Source organism: Saccostrea cucullata, unplaced genomic scaffold (genome assembly GCF_032062105.1).
Source record: "Saccostrea cucullata isolate Sc308-1 unplaced genomic scaffold, CSIRO_AGI_Scuc_v1 ctg261, whole genome shotgun sequence".
NCBI lineage: Eukaryota > Metazoa > Mollusca > Bivalvia > Ostreida > Ostreidae > Saccostrea > Saccostrea cuccullata.
The window spans coordinates 897,501-915,717 of record NW_026925910.1 but is presented as its reverse complement, the minus strand read 5'-3'; the positions used below and the strand labels follow the sequence as shown (position 1 = coordinate 915,717).

At 34.1% G+C, this 18,217-nt stretch overlaps 1 protein-coding gene across 1 annotated transcript in view; it reads right to left on the bottom strand.

Annotated features, from left to right (window-relative positions):
• Positions 1-329: 329 nt before the first annotated feature.
• LOC134270052 (phosphatidylinositol 3,4,5-trisphosphate 3-phosphatase TPTE2-like) overlaps positions 330-18,217 on the bottom strand; it is a 27,067-nt gene continuing 9,179 nt past the window's right edge. The window contains exons 9-15 of the mRNA XM_062752235.1: positions 16,794-16,944; positions 16,212-16,292; positions 15,899-16,004; positions 14,835-14,932; positions 8,675-8,770; positions 2,684-2,757; positions 330-1,617 (exon numbers count right to left, since the gene is read on the bottom strand). Of these exons, the coding sequence (XP_062608219.1) occupies positions 1,509-1,617; positions 2,684-2,757; positions 8,675-8,770; positions 14,835-14,932; positions 15,899-16,004; positions 16,212-16,292; positions 16,794-16,944 (715 nt within the window). The 3' untranslated portion in view covers positions 330-1,508. The remainder of the gene's footprint in view (positions 1,618-2,683; positions 2,758-8,674; positions 8,771-14,834; positions 14,933-15,898; positions 16,005-16,211; positions 16,293-16,793; positions 16,945-18,217) is intronic.

Sequence of the window (18,217 nt, the reverse complement as noted above, 5' to 3'; positions counted from 1 at the left end):
TCAACTCCTTATTGGCTCAGAAAGTGCCTAGAAAAGCAAGATCATTGTGGTATTTGATTTTACTTTTTAACAGAGAAAAGAAAGGATTTCTCGAGAAATTGCCAATTCTTTTAAAGCAATCAAAGCAGCAAAAAACTGACTTACAGTCAACATATAATGAACGGAAGTTTTCACACTATATATCGGGAGTACAGATTGTAAATGTATGAAAAGCACACATTATCACCTGCCTACGAAGTTTATGTCTCCCAGTTGATTTGATGTGCAAGAGAATGCTCTACTTATGAACAATTTCTAAAACAAGAGCAAGCTATTGAAAAACGAGTTGATGAAACAAAGATATTTCCTTTACTGTCAACATTTTGCAAGATTTCTTAAACATTGGCTCTTCCATCAATGAAATGTACAATGACGGTAAAAAATATCAATAATACAATAAGCATATCACCTCTACAGATTTCTTGAGCAGTGGCTCATCCATCAATAAAACATACAATGATGTACAAATCAATAATACAATATTTAATCTTCTTAATGCTACTTTGAATGATTATTTGTACAGGTATAAATAAAATCAATAAAAAGTTTTCTTTATAAGTATGCTTGTGGATTAATGTTACAGTATTGCAGAAAATAAAATTACATAACCCGCATAAATCTGCTTACGCCTGCTATGTATTTTTTTCTGTAACCACTGCTACATTAATCCCAGTTCTAACAAACAAGAAAGCAAGTTTTAAATTCATTAAGAATGTAAATTTGTTGATGAGAGGGGCCACAAATATACTGGTAATTGAGTCACCACAAACTGCAATGATTCCACAGTATGTCAATGCAAAAAAGTTAAATTTAAACTTTTGTCTTTAAGAACATATGGAAAAAATGTAGACATATATGTAACTGGCAAAGAACATGACTTCCATATGGATTCAAATGAAACAATTCAATTCTATCACAACTGAAAACAGGTATGGTCTGATAACATCAGGGTTCTGTCAACAATAAACATACTCTCAAGTATTACAACCAATATCATACAACCAGTCTTTGTTATTCGAATTTCACTCCCATAATGCTACAATGTTGAAAGTGTAACAATGATGGGTGATTTTTGATATCACAGTTTTGATACTGACCAAGGAAGAAACATTTGAGTCAAAGTGTTATGCATTGGAAAAAGTCTTTTTCTGAGTATTGTAAATAATCTCAAACATGAATTAAGAATTTTAAAAAAAATTACAGTACAAATGTATATAACTAGCTACAAAATACTTGTGTATCAGCTGACAAGTTGAGTACAACCAAACAAGTTTTAACTCAACAAAACTACATGTATATGATTGTACATGTATTTAAAAGAAGTAATCATTGAATTAGGTATATACTAATTTAGCACTGACATATCTTGTAGATGTACATTGTGAAATAAATGTCTTTCAAATCCTCTTCATAAATTGTTATTACTAACTTATCAAACAAGTTTTCTTTATTGTCTATAAATGTCACACTCATTCTTTGACATCCTCAAACTTGAGCTCAACAGCAAAGTCCTCTTTATACACAGTTTTTGCCTTTTTCTTGTGAGGGTTGTCAATTTCATCTCTGCTTAGATATAGCCTACAAGATTTATCACATGAGTGATATGAAGTTTTAAGAAGTTTTTATCAATATGTACTTGCAATCCTTACCAATTACATGGAAGTATTCCATAAATACATGTACAAATACATTAAATATACACATTATCTCACTACTAGTACCATGTACTAGAAAAAAGATCAGATGTGAGTTTTAAATGGATTAATAATGAATACAGTTAAAAATATTTCATACACATTTTATTTTTTCAGAGCCAAAACAAAAGAAGTTTAAATCTTGGGGAGGTTACATTTAGCTTAAATCCCCTTTACCATGATTTCGTCACAATGATACATGCATCCAAAATTTACCTACAATGTATATAACTATTGTCTTAAACATGGACGTTTCAAAATTATCTAAAAAATCAATTAGCTGACACTAAAAAACATACTTTTGATGCACTGTTATGTAAACTGAGTAAAGCTTATTTCCATGACTATTGACTTTCTGCAATGTACCGGTATCCTTAATGTGTTTGTCTTCGTGTAACTTCTGGTTTAATATTATCCCTCAAATGATGAAACTGCAGGGAATAGAAGTTTCCTCCTTGTCTTTCTATATATGTCCACTTGGTTTTTGACATTTTTTCCTTCACATATTCATTAAGTTGGATTTGAAAAGGGGTGTACTTTATGAGTTATAGATCAAGTTTGCATATCATTCCACTTCAATGATTTTTTAACAGAATTACAGCCTTTTCAATTTTTAAGTGGAATCAAATTTTCTACTTGGTTTTTCATAAGTTTTCGTTTTACCTTTTAAGATATTTAACTGAATTTTAGTATGAGACTACCTTGATGGGTTAAAGTTAGTTTGCATTTCATATCTCTTTAATGATTTATGATGGAATTATGCTGTTTTTAATTTTTAAAGAGAATGCATTTCAACTGCCAGTAGGGGACTAGTATTCCTCCTTGTGCAATGCTTTCAGAATGCTTGTATACTGCTATTTTTAGTTTTAAAACAATGCCATATTGAGTAAAAAAATTTCCACAGAGACCACTGCTGCATTGATATCTGTCATGTTTAACGCTGTACTTACCTATTTTCCTCAATGAAGTACGTGTGAAACCAGAAGAAGAAGGCACAATGATCATAAACCTGGGGAATGTTTTTCTGTAAAAAAAAATATTTATTTTACTTTATGGTGCTGGTACAAAATATATACCCGGTAAAACTTTCACTTTCGCAGATTATGAGCTGACTTTTGATTTTATAGAACTAGTATTGCTTAATCAAAGCTTAAAAGGCACTTAACAAATCATTTTGAAGGTGCACAGTATTCTTACTGATAAAAACCAGAAGTCTCTGTCGAGACTGTAGCTCTAATGGTTTGTACTTATCAACAAGAGGCCCACGGGCCTTATAGGTCACCTGAGCATTATGCAACAATTTTCCAGTTATTGAATTTGATTCATGTTTTAAGCCAGATGCTATATGACATTCACAATTTTGAAAGAGGCACCATTGATCATCATAACAATACACTTAGCAGTTGCTTAGCTTGGTTACTGAATACCCATATGCAGGGTAGGGGAACAAAAATGCATTCCAACTAACCAGTAGTGCCCCTAACCCTGTGACATAAACCCCTGACCCTAGGTCCACACATTACACAAATTTCAAAAAGGCACCCTTAATATCAAAAAATAAATAAATGTTTTATAATACAAAAGAGCAGATTTCAAACAATAAATTCATTATCAGTATATAAGTAGAGCCCCCATTCCTGACCCTGGGGCTATGAAATTCACAATTCTGCAAGATTAGGGCCCTTGCTCATCATAACTATAAAGGTAGTTCATCTGCTTTATACCCAGAGACAAAGAAAAAAAATTTCAAAGATTTAATGTATTTTCATTATATAATCAATTGAGCCCCGCCCCCCTAACACCAGAACCCCTGACCCTGGGGCCATAAAATTCATAATTTTAAAAGAGGCATTCTTGCTCATCATAACTATGTACTTCGTTTATTTAATTCCTAGGAGCAGAGAAGAAGATTTTCAAAGAATTCATGTATTTTCAATATATAATCAATAGAGCCCTGCCCTAACACCAGAAACCCTGACCCTGGGACCATAAAATTCACAATTTTGGTAAAAGCACTCTTGCTCATCATAACTATGCACTTAGTTAGTTTATTTAATACCCAGGAGCAGAGAAAATGATTTTCAAAGAATTCATGTATTTTTACTAATATATAATCTATAGAGCTCCGTCCTAACACCAGAACCCTTGACCCTGAGGCCATAAAATTCACAATTTTGGTTGAGGCACTCTTGCTCATCATAACTATGCACTTAGTTGGTTTATTTAATACCTAGGAGCAGAGTAGAAGATTTTCAAAGAATTCATGTATTTTCACTATATAATCAATAGAGCCCCCCCCCCCTAACACCAGAACCCCTGACCCTGGGGCCATAAAATTCACAATTTTGGTAGAGGCACTCATGCTCATCATAACTATGCACTTAGTTGGTTTATTTAATACCTAGGAGCAGAGAAGAAGATTTCAAAGAATTCATGTATTTTCACTATATAATCAATAGAGCCCCCCCCTAACACCAGAACCCCTGAGCCTGGGGCCATGAAATTCACAATTTTGGTAGAGGCACTATTGCTCATTATAACTATGCACTTAGTTGGTTTATTTAATACCAAGGAGCAGAGTAGAAGATTTTCAAAGAATTCATGTATTTTCACTATATAATCAATAGAGCCCCCCCCCCCCTAACACCAGAACCCTTGATCCTGGGGCCATAAAATTCACAATTTTGGTAGAGGCACTCATGCTCATCATAACTATGCACTTAGTTAGTATATTTAATACCCAGGGGCAGAGAAGAAGATTTTCAAAGAAATCATGTATTTTCACTATATATAATCAATAGAGCCCCGCCCTAACACCAGAACCCCTGACCCTGGGGCCATAAAATTCACAATTTTGGTAGAGGCACTCATCCTCATCATAACTATGCACTTAGTTAGTATATTTAATACCCAGGGGCAGAGAAGAAGATTTTCAAAGAATTCATGTATTTTCACTATATATAATCAATAGAGCCCCACCCTAACACCAGAACCCCTGACCCTGGGGCCATAAAATTCACAATTTTGGTAGAGGCACTCATCCCCATCATAACTATGCACTTAGTTAGTATATTTAATACCCAGGGGCAGAGAAGAAGATTTTCAAAGAAATCATGTATTTTCACTATATATAATCAATAGAGCCCCGCCCTAACAACAGAACCCCTGACCCTGGGGCCATAAAATCCACAATTTTGGTAGAGGCACTCTTGCTCATCATAACTATGTACTTAGTTGGTTTATTTAATACCCAGGAGTAGAGAAAGAAATAATGCATTTTCACTATATACTTATTTAGCCCCGCCCTAGCACTAGAACCCCTGACCCCAGGGCCATGAATTTCACAATTTTGGTAAAGGACTCAATGCTGATTACAATCATGCAAACAGTTTGACTGCTTCATGTCCAGGAGTAAAGAAGAAGATTTTTAAAGATTTCATTAATTTTAGTGGTTTTGGCCCCACCCCTCAGGCCCCAGGGGGGCAGGGATCATGAAATTCACAATTTTTGTTCCCCTTCACCCATAGATGCTTTGTGCCAAATTTGGTGGAAATTGGTTCAGTGGTTGCAGAGAAGAAGCTGAAAATGTTCAAATGTTAACACACGACGAACGACAGACGACAAACGACGGACGGCGACGGACGAAAACAGATAGCAATAGGTCACCTGAGTTTACTCAGGTGACCTAAAAACCATTGCACTATTTTATATATCTTTGTGTAGTCTACTTGTGTGCCAACTTATTTTGAAATCAAACAAAAACTGTAGGAGTAGAGTTTTAAAGGAATTTTACAGAAAATTCTATTTTTAGTAACCATGGTAACACCGTTCATCGCAATCAAAAACCGATGGAATATTCTATGTATCTAAGTGTAGTCTACTTGTGTGCCAAGTTATATTGAAATCAGACCAAAACTGTAGAAGGAGTAGCATTTTAAAGAAATTTCACAGAGAATTCTATTTTAGTAACCATGGCAACACCGTTCATCGAAATCAAAAACCGATGCACTATTCTATGTATCTTAGTGTAGTCTACTTGTGTGCCAAGTTATATTGAAATCAGACCAAAACTTAGAAGGAGTAGTGTTTTAAAGGAATTTCACAGAGAATTCTATTTCTAGTAACCATGGCAACACCGTTCATTGAAATCAAAAACCCTTGCACTATTCTATGTATCTTAGTGTAGTCTACTTGTGTGCCAAGTTATATTGAAATCAAACCAAAACTGTAGAAGGAGTAGCGTTTTTAAGGAATTTCACAGAAAATTCTATTTTTAGTAACCATGGCAACACCGAACAAAATTAACCAGAAGTCTCTGTCGAGACTGCAGCTCTACTGGTTTATACTTAAAATAAAGGAAGAGAAAAGTAGCAGTTGCGACTTGAAACTTTAAAAACAGCAATTCATAGAAAAATGATCCTTGCCAATCATCAAAGCAAAAACCGATGCCGAGAGTTATGTATCTTAGTGTAGTTTACTTGTGTGCCAAGTTATATTGAAATCAAACCAAAACTGTAGAAGGAGAAGCATTTTGAAAGAATTTCAAAGAAAATTCTATTTTTATTAACCATGGCAACACCGTTCATTGAAATCAAAAACTGATGCACAGAATTATGTATCTTAGTGAAGTCTACTTGTGTGCCAAGTTACACTGAAATCAGACCAAAACTGTACGAGGAGTAGCATTTTGAAAGAATTTCAAAGAAATTTCTATTTTTAGTAACCATGGCAACACCGTTCATCGAAATCAAAAACCGATGCACAAAATTATGTATCTTAGTGTAGTCTACTTGAATGCCAAGTTATATTGAAATTGGACCAAATCTATAGGAGGAGTAGCATTTTGAAAGAATTTCAAAGAAATTTCTATTTTTAGTAACCACGGCAACACCATTTATTGAAATCAAAAACCGATACACAGAATTATGTATCTTAGTGTAGTCTACTTGTGTGCCAAGTTATATTCAAATAGAACTAAAACTGTAGGAGGAGTAGCATTTTGAAAGAATTTCAAAGAAATTTCTATTTTTAGTTACCATGGTAACACCCTTCATTGAAATCAAAAACTGATGCACAGAATTATGTATCTTAGTGTAGTCTACTTGTGTGCCAAGTTATATTGAAATCGGACCAAATCTATAGGAGGATTAGCATTTTGAAAAATTGTTTACAGACAGACAGACAGACAGACAGACGGACGGACGGACGGACGGACGGACGCCGGACGCATTAAAATCGCATAAGCTCTTCTGGTCTCTGACCAGTAGAGCTAAAAACCGATGCATTATTCTATGTATCTTAGTGTAGTCTACTTGTGTGCCAAGTTATATTGAAATCAGAACAAAACTGTAGAAGGAGTAGTGTTTTAAAGGAATTTCACAGAGAATTCTATTTTTAGTAACCATGGCAACACCGTTCATGGAAATTAAAAACCAATGCACTATTCTATGTATCTTAGTGTAGTCTACTTGTGTGCCAAGTAATATTGAAATCAGACTAAAACTTAGAAGGAGTAGTGTTTTAAAGGAATTTCACAGAGAATTCTATTTCTAGTAACCATGGCAACACCGTTCATTGAAATCAAAAACCCTTGCACTATTCTATGTATCTTAGTGTAGTCTACTTGTGTGCCAAGTTATATTGAAATCAAACCAAAACTGTAGAAGGAGTAGCGTTTTTAAGGAATTTCACAGAAAATTCTATTTTTAGTAACCATGGCAACACCGAACAAAATTAACCAGAAGTCTCTGTCGAGACTGCAGCTCTACTGGTTTATACTTAAAACAAATGAAGAGAAAAGTAGCAGTTGCGACTTGAAACTTTAAAAACAGCAATTCATAGAAAAATGATCCTTGCCAATCATCAAAGCAAAAACCGATGCAGAGAGTCATGTATCTTAGTGTAGTCTACTTGTGTGCCAAGTTATATTGAAATCAAACCAAAACTGTAGAAGGAGAAGCATTTTGAAAGAATTTCAAAGAAAATTCTATTTTTATTAACCATGGCAACACCGTTCATTGAAATCAAAAACTGATGCACAGAATTATGTATCTTAGTGAAGTCTACTTGTGTGCCAAGTTACACTGAAATCAGACCAAAACTGTACGAGGAGTAGCATTTTGAAAGAATTTCAAAGAAATTTCTATTTTTAGTAACCATGGCAACACCGTTCATCGAAATCAAAAACCGATGCACAAAATTATGTATCTTAGTGTAGTCTACTTGAATGCCAAGTTATATTCAAATAGAACTAAAACTGTAGGAGGAGTAGCATTTTGAAAGAATTTCAAAGAAATTTCTATTTTTAGTTACCATGGTAACACCCTTCATTGAAATCAAAAACTGATGCACAGAATTATGTATCTTAGTGTAGTCTACTTGTGTGCCAAGTTATATTGAAATCGGACCAAATCTATAGGAGGATTAGCATTTTGAAAAATTGTTTACAGACAGACAGACAGACAGACAGACAGACAGACGGACGGACGGACGGACGGACGGACGGACGCCGGACGCATTAAAATCGCATAAGCTCTTCTGGTCTCTGACCAGTAGAGCTAAAAACCGATGCATTATTCTATGTATCTTAGTGTAGTCTACTTGTGTGCCAAGTTATATTGAAATCAGAACAAAACTGTAGAAGGAGTAGTGTTTTAAAGGAATTTCACAGAGAATTCTATTTTTAGTAACCATGGCAACACCGTTCATGGAAATTAAAAACCAATGCACTATTCTATGTATCTTAGTGTAGTCTACTTGTGTGCCAAGTAATATTGAAATCAGACTAAAATTGTAGGAGGAGTAGCGTTTTTGAAAAATTGTTTACAGACAGACGGACGGACGGACACCGGACGCATTACTATCGCATAAGCTCTTCTGGTCTCTGACCAGTAGGACTAAAAAAGAGAGAAAAAAAATTAAAAATAAAAAAGTTAACTCACACTTGTGGAGAAAAATCTTATTTTCACATCATCCACAATAACAGGACTGTTCTCTAAATTAGCCACCACACTGTGTGTATCTGTGTATTTTGTCACCTGAAAAGGAGTATCATACTCAATATATCAACAGTTCTTAGAATAAAGAATTCCATTGTGATTTCTGTCCATTATTACTAACATGTCTTAAGGTCAGACGACACGTTCCTCAATTTTATATAACTTTTTCCAGGAATTTGTTTTTGATTTACTGCTACTTTGACAAGCTTGCTAGCAAAAAATTAGGGTACATTACCAGGCATTTGTGCAAGATACCAGAAGATGGAATTTCCTATATAATCCTATTGAAAATCACTTGAATTGCTGAAATTACAATTTTTGGTACACACATATATATATATTTTAAATTGTAAGCATTTTCAAAATAAGAATAAATAATATTCATTGAATTTGGAATATTATAAGGCTATTGAAATTTGAAAAATAATTATCATTTTTCATGAGTTTCAACCTGTCCTTGAGTTATCTCTCTTTATGAAAAAGACAAGATAGGCTGTTGTCAAAAACAATTTTTATTCACATCCCTGTTCAATATAATAAGGGAATCAAATGTCATAACATTCAAATATAAATAAATGCACATACCATAAGAAAATATGACTGATTTACAATACATGTACATTGTGTTGTATTCAAGAATTCATTTCAAATTCATAAAATACTGTTGAAGAGAAGAAATAATTCTACAGGGTTTAAACTTAACTGAAATTACCACGAGCCATGTGGGCTCCTGACATTTCAAATTTAGGAGCCCACTGCTAAATTTGTTAGCCCACAGTCTTTGTGATTTTTTTTAAAAAAGCATAGATACTGGGACAAAAAGTAGATACAAATGAAATACATATATAAATTCATCTGTTTAAAATTGGAGTTCTTACTTTATAAAAATCAGATGTCATATAAAATTATTTAATCAAAGGAAATAAAATTGTATTCAATAAATATTTTTACTATCTTTTTTTTTTTAACTTGGTAATACATGTATATAAATACGTAGCCCTGGTACATGTCTTCGACTGATAAAATGACATTGACACAATAAGATTTTCTAGGTTAAATATTTTAACTACAACATATCTGAAATAGGTGAAAACACTTAGTATTCATATGACTGAGTAGTTGGGAGTTATTAAAATTGTATATCTCTCACGTATCAACCGTTTACAGATGGTTGGAGGAAATTCGGATTAGAAAAAAAGACGATCGTTTTAGGGAATTTTACAAATCGTGTAGTACTTTAAATGGAAAAGATGAAGAATATTTATGAACAATAGGACCATACTGCTGTGATTTATTTCATTTTTCTGAAGTTTTAAATCAAAAACCTGCATAAAATGTCTGTTTTTTCAGTAAGGGGACTGGGAGTGAATTCAGTCCCCTGCAGAATTTTTATTCGCCACGTGGGCGAACAACTTACAAATTTTATGAGCCCACACCAATTTTTACTCGCAATTTGCGAGTGGGCGAGCGTTAAGTTTAAACCCTGTTCTAGAATTTGTAGTAACTCTCACTTTACCTGTTGCATGTTTGTCAGACAATACATACTTTATTCCATTTACTGCATCTCTCTGATGGGCAAGACAAAGATGCTGAAAATGCAGGCCAGATGATGCAACTTTGTTTGCAGTGAATTTTGACAATACATTGCTGTCTACAAGATGTTGTAAAGAACATAAATTTCTGCTGGTCAAATCTGCAAAAGAGTTGTTTTCAAAAACAAACTGAGTGGTAAAACTATGTTTGAGCATCATATCAGATGAAGCTTTTACACATAACATCAGTTCTTGTAAGGTCTGAGCATCAGACAGAGCATCATGGGCATCATAATGCCTACTACATATGTCTTTAGCTAGATCTGTCAGCTTGTAGGATTTTCTACCTGGGATGAATTCCCTACATAATGGCAGCGTGTCGGTAAATCCAATAAAGAAGTCACTGGCACACAGTCCCGCGGAATGAAATAAACGCAAAATGACTCTGGAATCAAACACTGCATTGTGAGCAACCAATATAATGTTTGTAAATTGCCTCATCCAATCAATAAATGACTGAAAAGCTTCCTCGGTTGTCTTACTGTGAACTTGGTGTCCATTCTTGTACATGATGTTGTCTCTGATGGCTAGTCCAGTCACGGCTGTAGCGGAAGCAGAGATTGGTTTTGTTGGAGGAGTGACATATTGGGAAAAGGTTTTATCATCAGTACAAGCTCCAATCTGTGTTACTTCACAATCTTTATCTGAAAAAGACAACAGGAAATAATTATTAGAAGTCAAATGCATTTTTATCATCAATTCTTCACATCATGATTCAGGCACAATTTTTACATGGAAATGCATGTATGATGATATTTACCAAGACCTGTTGTGTCTAAGTCAAAGTATACAAATGTATGCTGCCCAGCTGCTATGGGTGTTGGGATGGGTTTGGTGAGAGGAGGGGGTATTTCTGTAATGCTGTTGTCTACATTATTATTGATGTCGGCATCAGTTTCATATGTGATCCCCTCTTTCACTGCTGCTGATTCTTGAATTTTATTGCTCTCAGCTTTTTTCAAGGCTCTTATTTTCTTTTACTCTTCTGTGTCTTCTTTGTCTTTGTCTTTTTTTCTTTTCAAGTCTGTTTTCATGGCAATTTTGCTGGTCACTTTCTCAGGTGAAAGAAACAATTTTTCATTTACCTGAAATAAAAAAGCTTCACAATCTATTTCTAATACATGTAATCATATTTCAAGCTAAATATTTCAAGTAACATCGCTAAATATAGTATTTCACAAAACAATAATGTGGTTATTATCACAACTTGATGTAGAAAGTGTATTTGAAAAGAAAATTCATAATTTCAGTGATTTCAATGAATTTATATGAAAAAGTAATGATCCTTCTAGAAACATTATTTTCCAATTTACCTGTAATATATATTGATGACCCAAATTTTTTTGTGCAACCGCTGCAGCTACTCTAAAGTCGTTGCTCTCGGAGCCAGAGTAGAATGTTGATTTAGGTGTCTTGCTTGCCACTGTATTATTGAAACTTTCATTGGGCTGGGTACTTCCTAAATCCACCAATCTATCAGCCTGTGAAATGTAAAAGTCAACTATGGATGTCAGATCAACTTTCAATCCTTCGTCTGCTAGATAGCGGTGGTATGGCAACTGAAGGGGTTTGTACGTTGTCGGTGATGAAAGATACCCACACCAAGATCCACACACGCTGTGATCACCAAATACATGTTTGGATATGGCCTCCAAGCTTTTCCTCATACCATGTACGTCATGTTGATTTTGGCTGACACAATATTTGAAGCACTTTGATAAGTGACTTATTGTCTTAGGATTTAGTTCCTTATAGTTTTTACACTTTTTCAAGTCATACAATTTGTTCGTAAACTGTTTCAGTGTGTGATTTTTGTCACTTTGTTTCTTCAAAGCTGGGTTTACCTCAGTTCTTGCCCTTGCTATGGTGGTAGTATCATTGTCCATGATTATGGTTCCAACACGAGCCTCCTTTTCGCCTAGATCTTTTAGCATTTCAATGCACATGTCTGGCTCCATAGCTTTGGAACTCCCCGTCCAGTTTTTACGGCAGTCGTGAGTTGATGGAGCCTTCCCTGTTTTATCTGCATGATGACATATTCTGCAGTATCCATTGCGTGTTGCAAAATTTACTATTTTGCCGGTTTCTCTACCTATCATTGCTGCATGACCTAGAAATATAAACTTACATATGAATTTCACTGTAATATTATACATCTTTTTACTGGCTATGAGGACAATAGCAAGTTTATCGTCCCCCAAGACAGCAAACTATTTCCCGAGTCTCAGCCGAGGGAAATAGTTTGCTGTCGAGGGGGACGATGAACTTGCTATTGTCCTCGTAGTCAGTAAATAGGTGTTTTATTACACCGATGCTGACTTTACTTTTGTTATGTCATAATATATACGTCACAATCCATGTAAAATCAGAAATTTTCAGAGATGAAAAGGGAGGGAAATGGAATGCTGCTGTTGAATAGTTTGAGGACTATTCACCATGGGCAAATAGCACAAAAACTATTTCACGGTAGAGACTGTTTAGAAAAAATAGCATGTTTATTCGTCTTATTTTTATATAGAAAAAATAAACAGAGGTATACTAATATAAATTATATGTATTTCCTTTGTCAAACATGTGAAAATAGACTTTGTATTATTTGAATACATTATCTCATATCTTTCAATAGGACTTACCAGATAAACTTGAAAAAGAACGCCCTGATCCCCTTTTCTGCCATCCACCATCAAATGACACCATCAACTCATCATTATTACTACAATACAAAATACATATCATCAGGATAAATCTTATTATTAGATTGACTTTGGCTAGAGTCAACAGCCTAAAATTACATTAAAAATGCAATTGAACATCTCATTTTCAATGATAATTTACTTATATTTTTATGTGTGATACTATTGGATACGGTATGTCCGTTTATGTATATGCACAGTATTCAGTGTATATAGTTGTTGAAGTATTATCTGCAATTTCATTTTATGCCTTGGATTAGACATATCATAAATTATGAAATAAATTTGCATTGCTTTTATACTAATTTTAAAATACATTGCTTTTTGCGATCATGGTTTAATTTATGCTGTGTACCTAGAAGATTCTCTCTCTGCAGTAACCACAGAATCACAACTTTGCCTTGCAACGTCTTCTACGGCTTTACCAGCTTCTCTCTCTTTACATTTTAAAGTTGTGTGAGAAAGAGGAGGAATATTCAATACACTCAAGAGCATGGATACCTTTTTCTCCCCTATGCCTGCATGTAGCATTCCTACAAAAAACAAATACTTATGTAAGTAATATGACAGTAAATTATATTTTTGCTTTTATCCTTTTATGAGATTATATGGTGAAAATTATACCTTTGATAGAGATCTCATACACACCTAAAGCAAGCTTTGTGTTTACATCAAATGCTCTGCTAGCATGGTCATCCAATTGTGAGTGTCTCTTTCCACTTGGAACAGAAGTCACTTTGTTGCACTTTTTACAATTTATTCGCAGTAATGAACCAAGGCCATATCTCACTTCACCACAAATATCAGTTAATTTCAAGGGATGTCTACAAAAGTTACAGCCCTCAATGAGTTTGTTCACAACATATCCTAATTCTATTACACGTCTTCCTGTGAACCATTCTATCTGTTTATCACTTTTACTACTATCATCATCAACAAGGATAAATTCAGTGTCTACTTCATCTTCTCTCTGTGCATAGTCATGCTCATCCAGATAGTATGGTACATGCAATCGTACATTCTCGTCCACGTTGTTTGCTTCTTGTTGTGAGTGAGACACACTGACATCGTCTGTTCAAAATATTTATATAGTATGAAAATGTGTCCTAAATGTGTGGTAAATTTATTAAATCAAATATAGCATATGTATTTCTTCAAATAAATACGTGTATGAGGAGTGATCTAACCTGGTGTGCTTGTGATACAGTCATGAAATCCTACAGGCTCGTCCATGTCGTTTGCTTCTTGTTGTGGGTGAGACACAATGACATCATCTGTTCAAAATATGTTTATATAGTAAGAAAATATGTCCTTATTGTGTGGTAAATTTATTAAATCAAATATAGCATATTTATTTCTTCAAATAGACAAGTGTATGAGGAATGATCTAACCTGGTGTGCTTGTGATAACAGTCTTGTTCTGGGAAGAATCGTCAGAATACGATTCATTATTTCATATATACATATAATAAAGATTTTTTACCTTTGCCAACTTCTTTATTTCTCTGCTTGTTTTCTTCTAAAACATTTGTCTTCCTTAGCATTTGATTAGAAATAAATTTTCCATTTCTACCGCGATTTTTTGCGGTGTGTCCATTGTAAACAAATTACAAATTTATCTCCAATTGCAAAAGAGCGCAAAAAGGGACATAATCAAATATAATTTTTGAAACCGATTTCGGTATAAATCCGGATTGTTTTATTGGAACTCTTTATAACGAGGAGATACAAAAAAAATTACTTGAGGAACGTGTCGTCAGACCTTAATTTGTAAATTTTGATTGCTACAATTTCTTTTTATACACCCTTATGTCAGACCTGGCAGTTCATGTTGTCTCCAAATCTGCATTCATAGATCAGTAATCCATCCACTCTGATCTCCATGGAGAGGTCACTCCCATCTCCATTTCCCACACCTGAAAACAAACAGTTCTATGTTAGTCTTCATTGCTATCAACATTTATTCGATTAGTCCAATAATGGTGAAACCAAAGAGGGCTATAGGTTTCCTCAACGTCTGTCTGTCTGTCCCACTTGGTTTTTCTTTGTTTTTTTTAAACACACTAGCACTTATAAAGCTGATTATTATACTTCTGTTAAAATGTTTCCTAAATAAAGTTCAGAAGGTAAAAAACTATCCTTTATAGTCCACGCATAGCAAAGCTATACCCCGGGGTATAGTTTTTGCTATCCACCCTCAGAAAATTTTCATGCAATTGTTGCCGCCAATTTTGATTTCCTGCGATAAATCTTTAAACTGATGATGTCATAATGACTTCAGTAGCATTGTGACGTCATCAGGATGTCAGATTATTCTTGCAGAATATTATCTTACTCCTTCAAACCTCAGAAATTATATTATACATCAGTATAATAAAACGTTTATCCACTGGTCGTGAGTGGGATAGCTCTTTTATCAAACCCTTGACAGGAACCATTCCCCTCGGGCAAGCCCTCGGGAAATGGTTCCTGTCAAGGGTTTGATAAATCTTTATAATAGTTGTATACATTGTAGGCAAGCCCTCGGGGAATAGTTCTCTGTCGCGGGTTTGATAAAAGAGCTATCCCACTCACATCCAGTGGATAATGGTATACTATATACCTGGTATGTAACTATGTGACTTTGTTTTATGTGTATGGTATGCAAAATTATTTTGTTTGATGTATGATTACTTTAGAACTATGGTGCATTTTAGTTGAGAATTCAATATTGTGTACATAAAATTCCGCGAGTACTTAATGATAAGCCTCAATGAAGAAATCAGATACATTGGTTTTTCTACTCATCTGCTGTTCTGTCTGTCTGTCCTCTGGTTATACAGCAGGAATATATACATGTATGAGACTCAGATGAAATATATAGATTTTGGCTGAACTCGGACCTTCTAATCCTTCTATTTTGACTGATGTAATTCGTTTCTTTTTCTCTGGTGGTACTTGTCCTCCCAATTCTTTTTTTACTTTCTCAAAATATCCTACATATCTGCTCTGAAAATATATCATTTTTTATCCAGATCAAAATCAATACAAAACTTGACATTTAGTTCAGAAGACATTTCATACACAAATTTTTATAACAGTTCAGGAGATGAGCTGCAACAATCTTTTCCACTAAAATGGAAGAAAGTCATTTAAAATTGGTATAAATATGCTTCTTTTCTTCTTAAAATTGTGAAAAATTTTGAATATAAATACCTGACTTGGTGTTTCCACACCCTGAAATGTTTTACCCACAGAAAGATCTGTTCTTCTGTCTCCAAAGTAGTCTAAACTCTCCTGTAAGTTTAAGAGATTTATTTATTCAACATACAAGACATTGATATTTGCAAAGTAAAAATCAAATTTAATACTGTATAAGCTCATTTTTTTTTCCACAGTGACTGCAATAACTACATGTAAGCTGCATCCATTTGAAAGCATGGAAATGACAATGTAGCCTATATATTTCAAACTAATATGGTAGAACAATCATGGCATTGTGAAGAAGAGCTTCCCTGTGCAAAGCACATCAAACAAACAAAAAAATTCCATTCTGCACAAACTGTACTAACCCACCCAAACAAACAACCTCAAAAGTGTGTAACTATAACCCTCCAACATTGTTGCAAAGGCATACTAACCTGTACCGGTATGCAAGTTGGTTTAATATTGTTGTTTTAGTAAAATATCATGTAGTAGATATATGTAAAATAAATAACCCTATTCTTAAATTTCCATGACTATTAAAACTAACTTGTTTTGCCAAATAAAAATTCTTCTTCTTAAATAATCACTCACCTGAGCTTCATCAAATATTCCACAGTGTACCAGCCATGTACAGATCATTGTGCCTGTCCGTCCTTTGCCACCTTTACAATGTATAGCAATAACATTACGTTTGTCTTGCTCCATCCATTCCTCTACATTGGCACAAAAGGCTACCATCTCCCTGTCATCCCAAACAATCATAAGTAATCAATTAAAATTATAATATTCGATTTACGTTTGTTTGATTAAGTTACATTAGATCTTACTTGTAAATTTAAATTAATTGCTGATAAGTCGAGGGAATCACTTAGGGATATTTTTTTTTACTTGTTGTAGACTGAACACTATGCCAATACCTACATTATATATACATGTATTTATAGTATTTTTTAAGAATCTTGAATCAATTGTACATCAAAATGGAAAAGCTTTTTTCTTTAAAAAATAATCCTCAAGTAGAGGTCTTGTTCATCATGTCCATAATGGGTCGATTTTTTCCTTATACAATCTACATGTGCAGTAAAAGACCTATTAATGGAACAGCTGAATATTTTTTTCATAAAGATTGATACATTTACATGTAAGTGGTACATAAATCAATAGAACATTTATCATATTTAATATAGTCTTACACAATGCATTGTGGCAGCATTATTCCTATAAATTCAACATCTTTAAACCATGCAGACTCATTTTTCTAAACAGAGTTTTATTTAAAATCTTTTTGATCATTTTCCAAATTATGTATAACTAGATACACCTGTACATATGCAATGCAAATTAATGTTGACATGTAGTTTAATTATTAAATCCAATAAAATGAAAAAGAAAATATGTTACAAACATAAAGAAAAACAGGTACATGTAACTGTAATTGTACTAAACAACATGGAGGTAATTATAAGTATCCAGATTAAACAAGAGGCCCATGGGCCACATCTCTCACCTGAGTAACTTGGGTGATGCAGTTCTTTACCAGACTCCCCATCTTGCTATACCTATCATGCCCCACTACCCCCTTCCCTTTTAAGATTTTAAAACTTTAGAATCTACACTACCCCAGGATGCTTCCATATAAGTTTCAGCTTTCCTGGCCCTGTGGTTCTTGAGAAGAAGATTTTTAAAGATTTGTTCTATATATTTCTATGTAAAACATGGATTCCCTATTATGGCCCCGCCCTACCCCCGGGGGTCATGATTTTAACAATTAAATATCTACACTACCCAAGGATGCTTCCACATTAAGTTTCAGCTTTCCTGGCCCAGTGGTTCTTGAGAAGAAGATTTTTAAAGATTTGTTCTATATATTTCTATGTAAAACTTGGATTCCCTATTGTGACCCCGCCCTACCCCCGTGGGTCATGATTTTAACAATTAAATATCTACACTACCCAAGAATGCTTCCACATAAGTTTCAGCTTTCCTGGCCCACTGGTTCTTGAGAAGAAGATTTT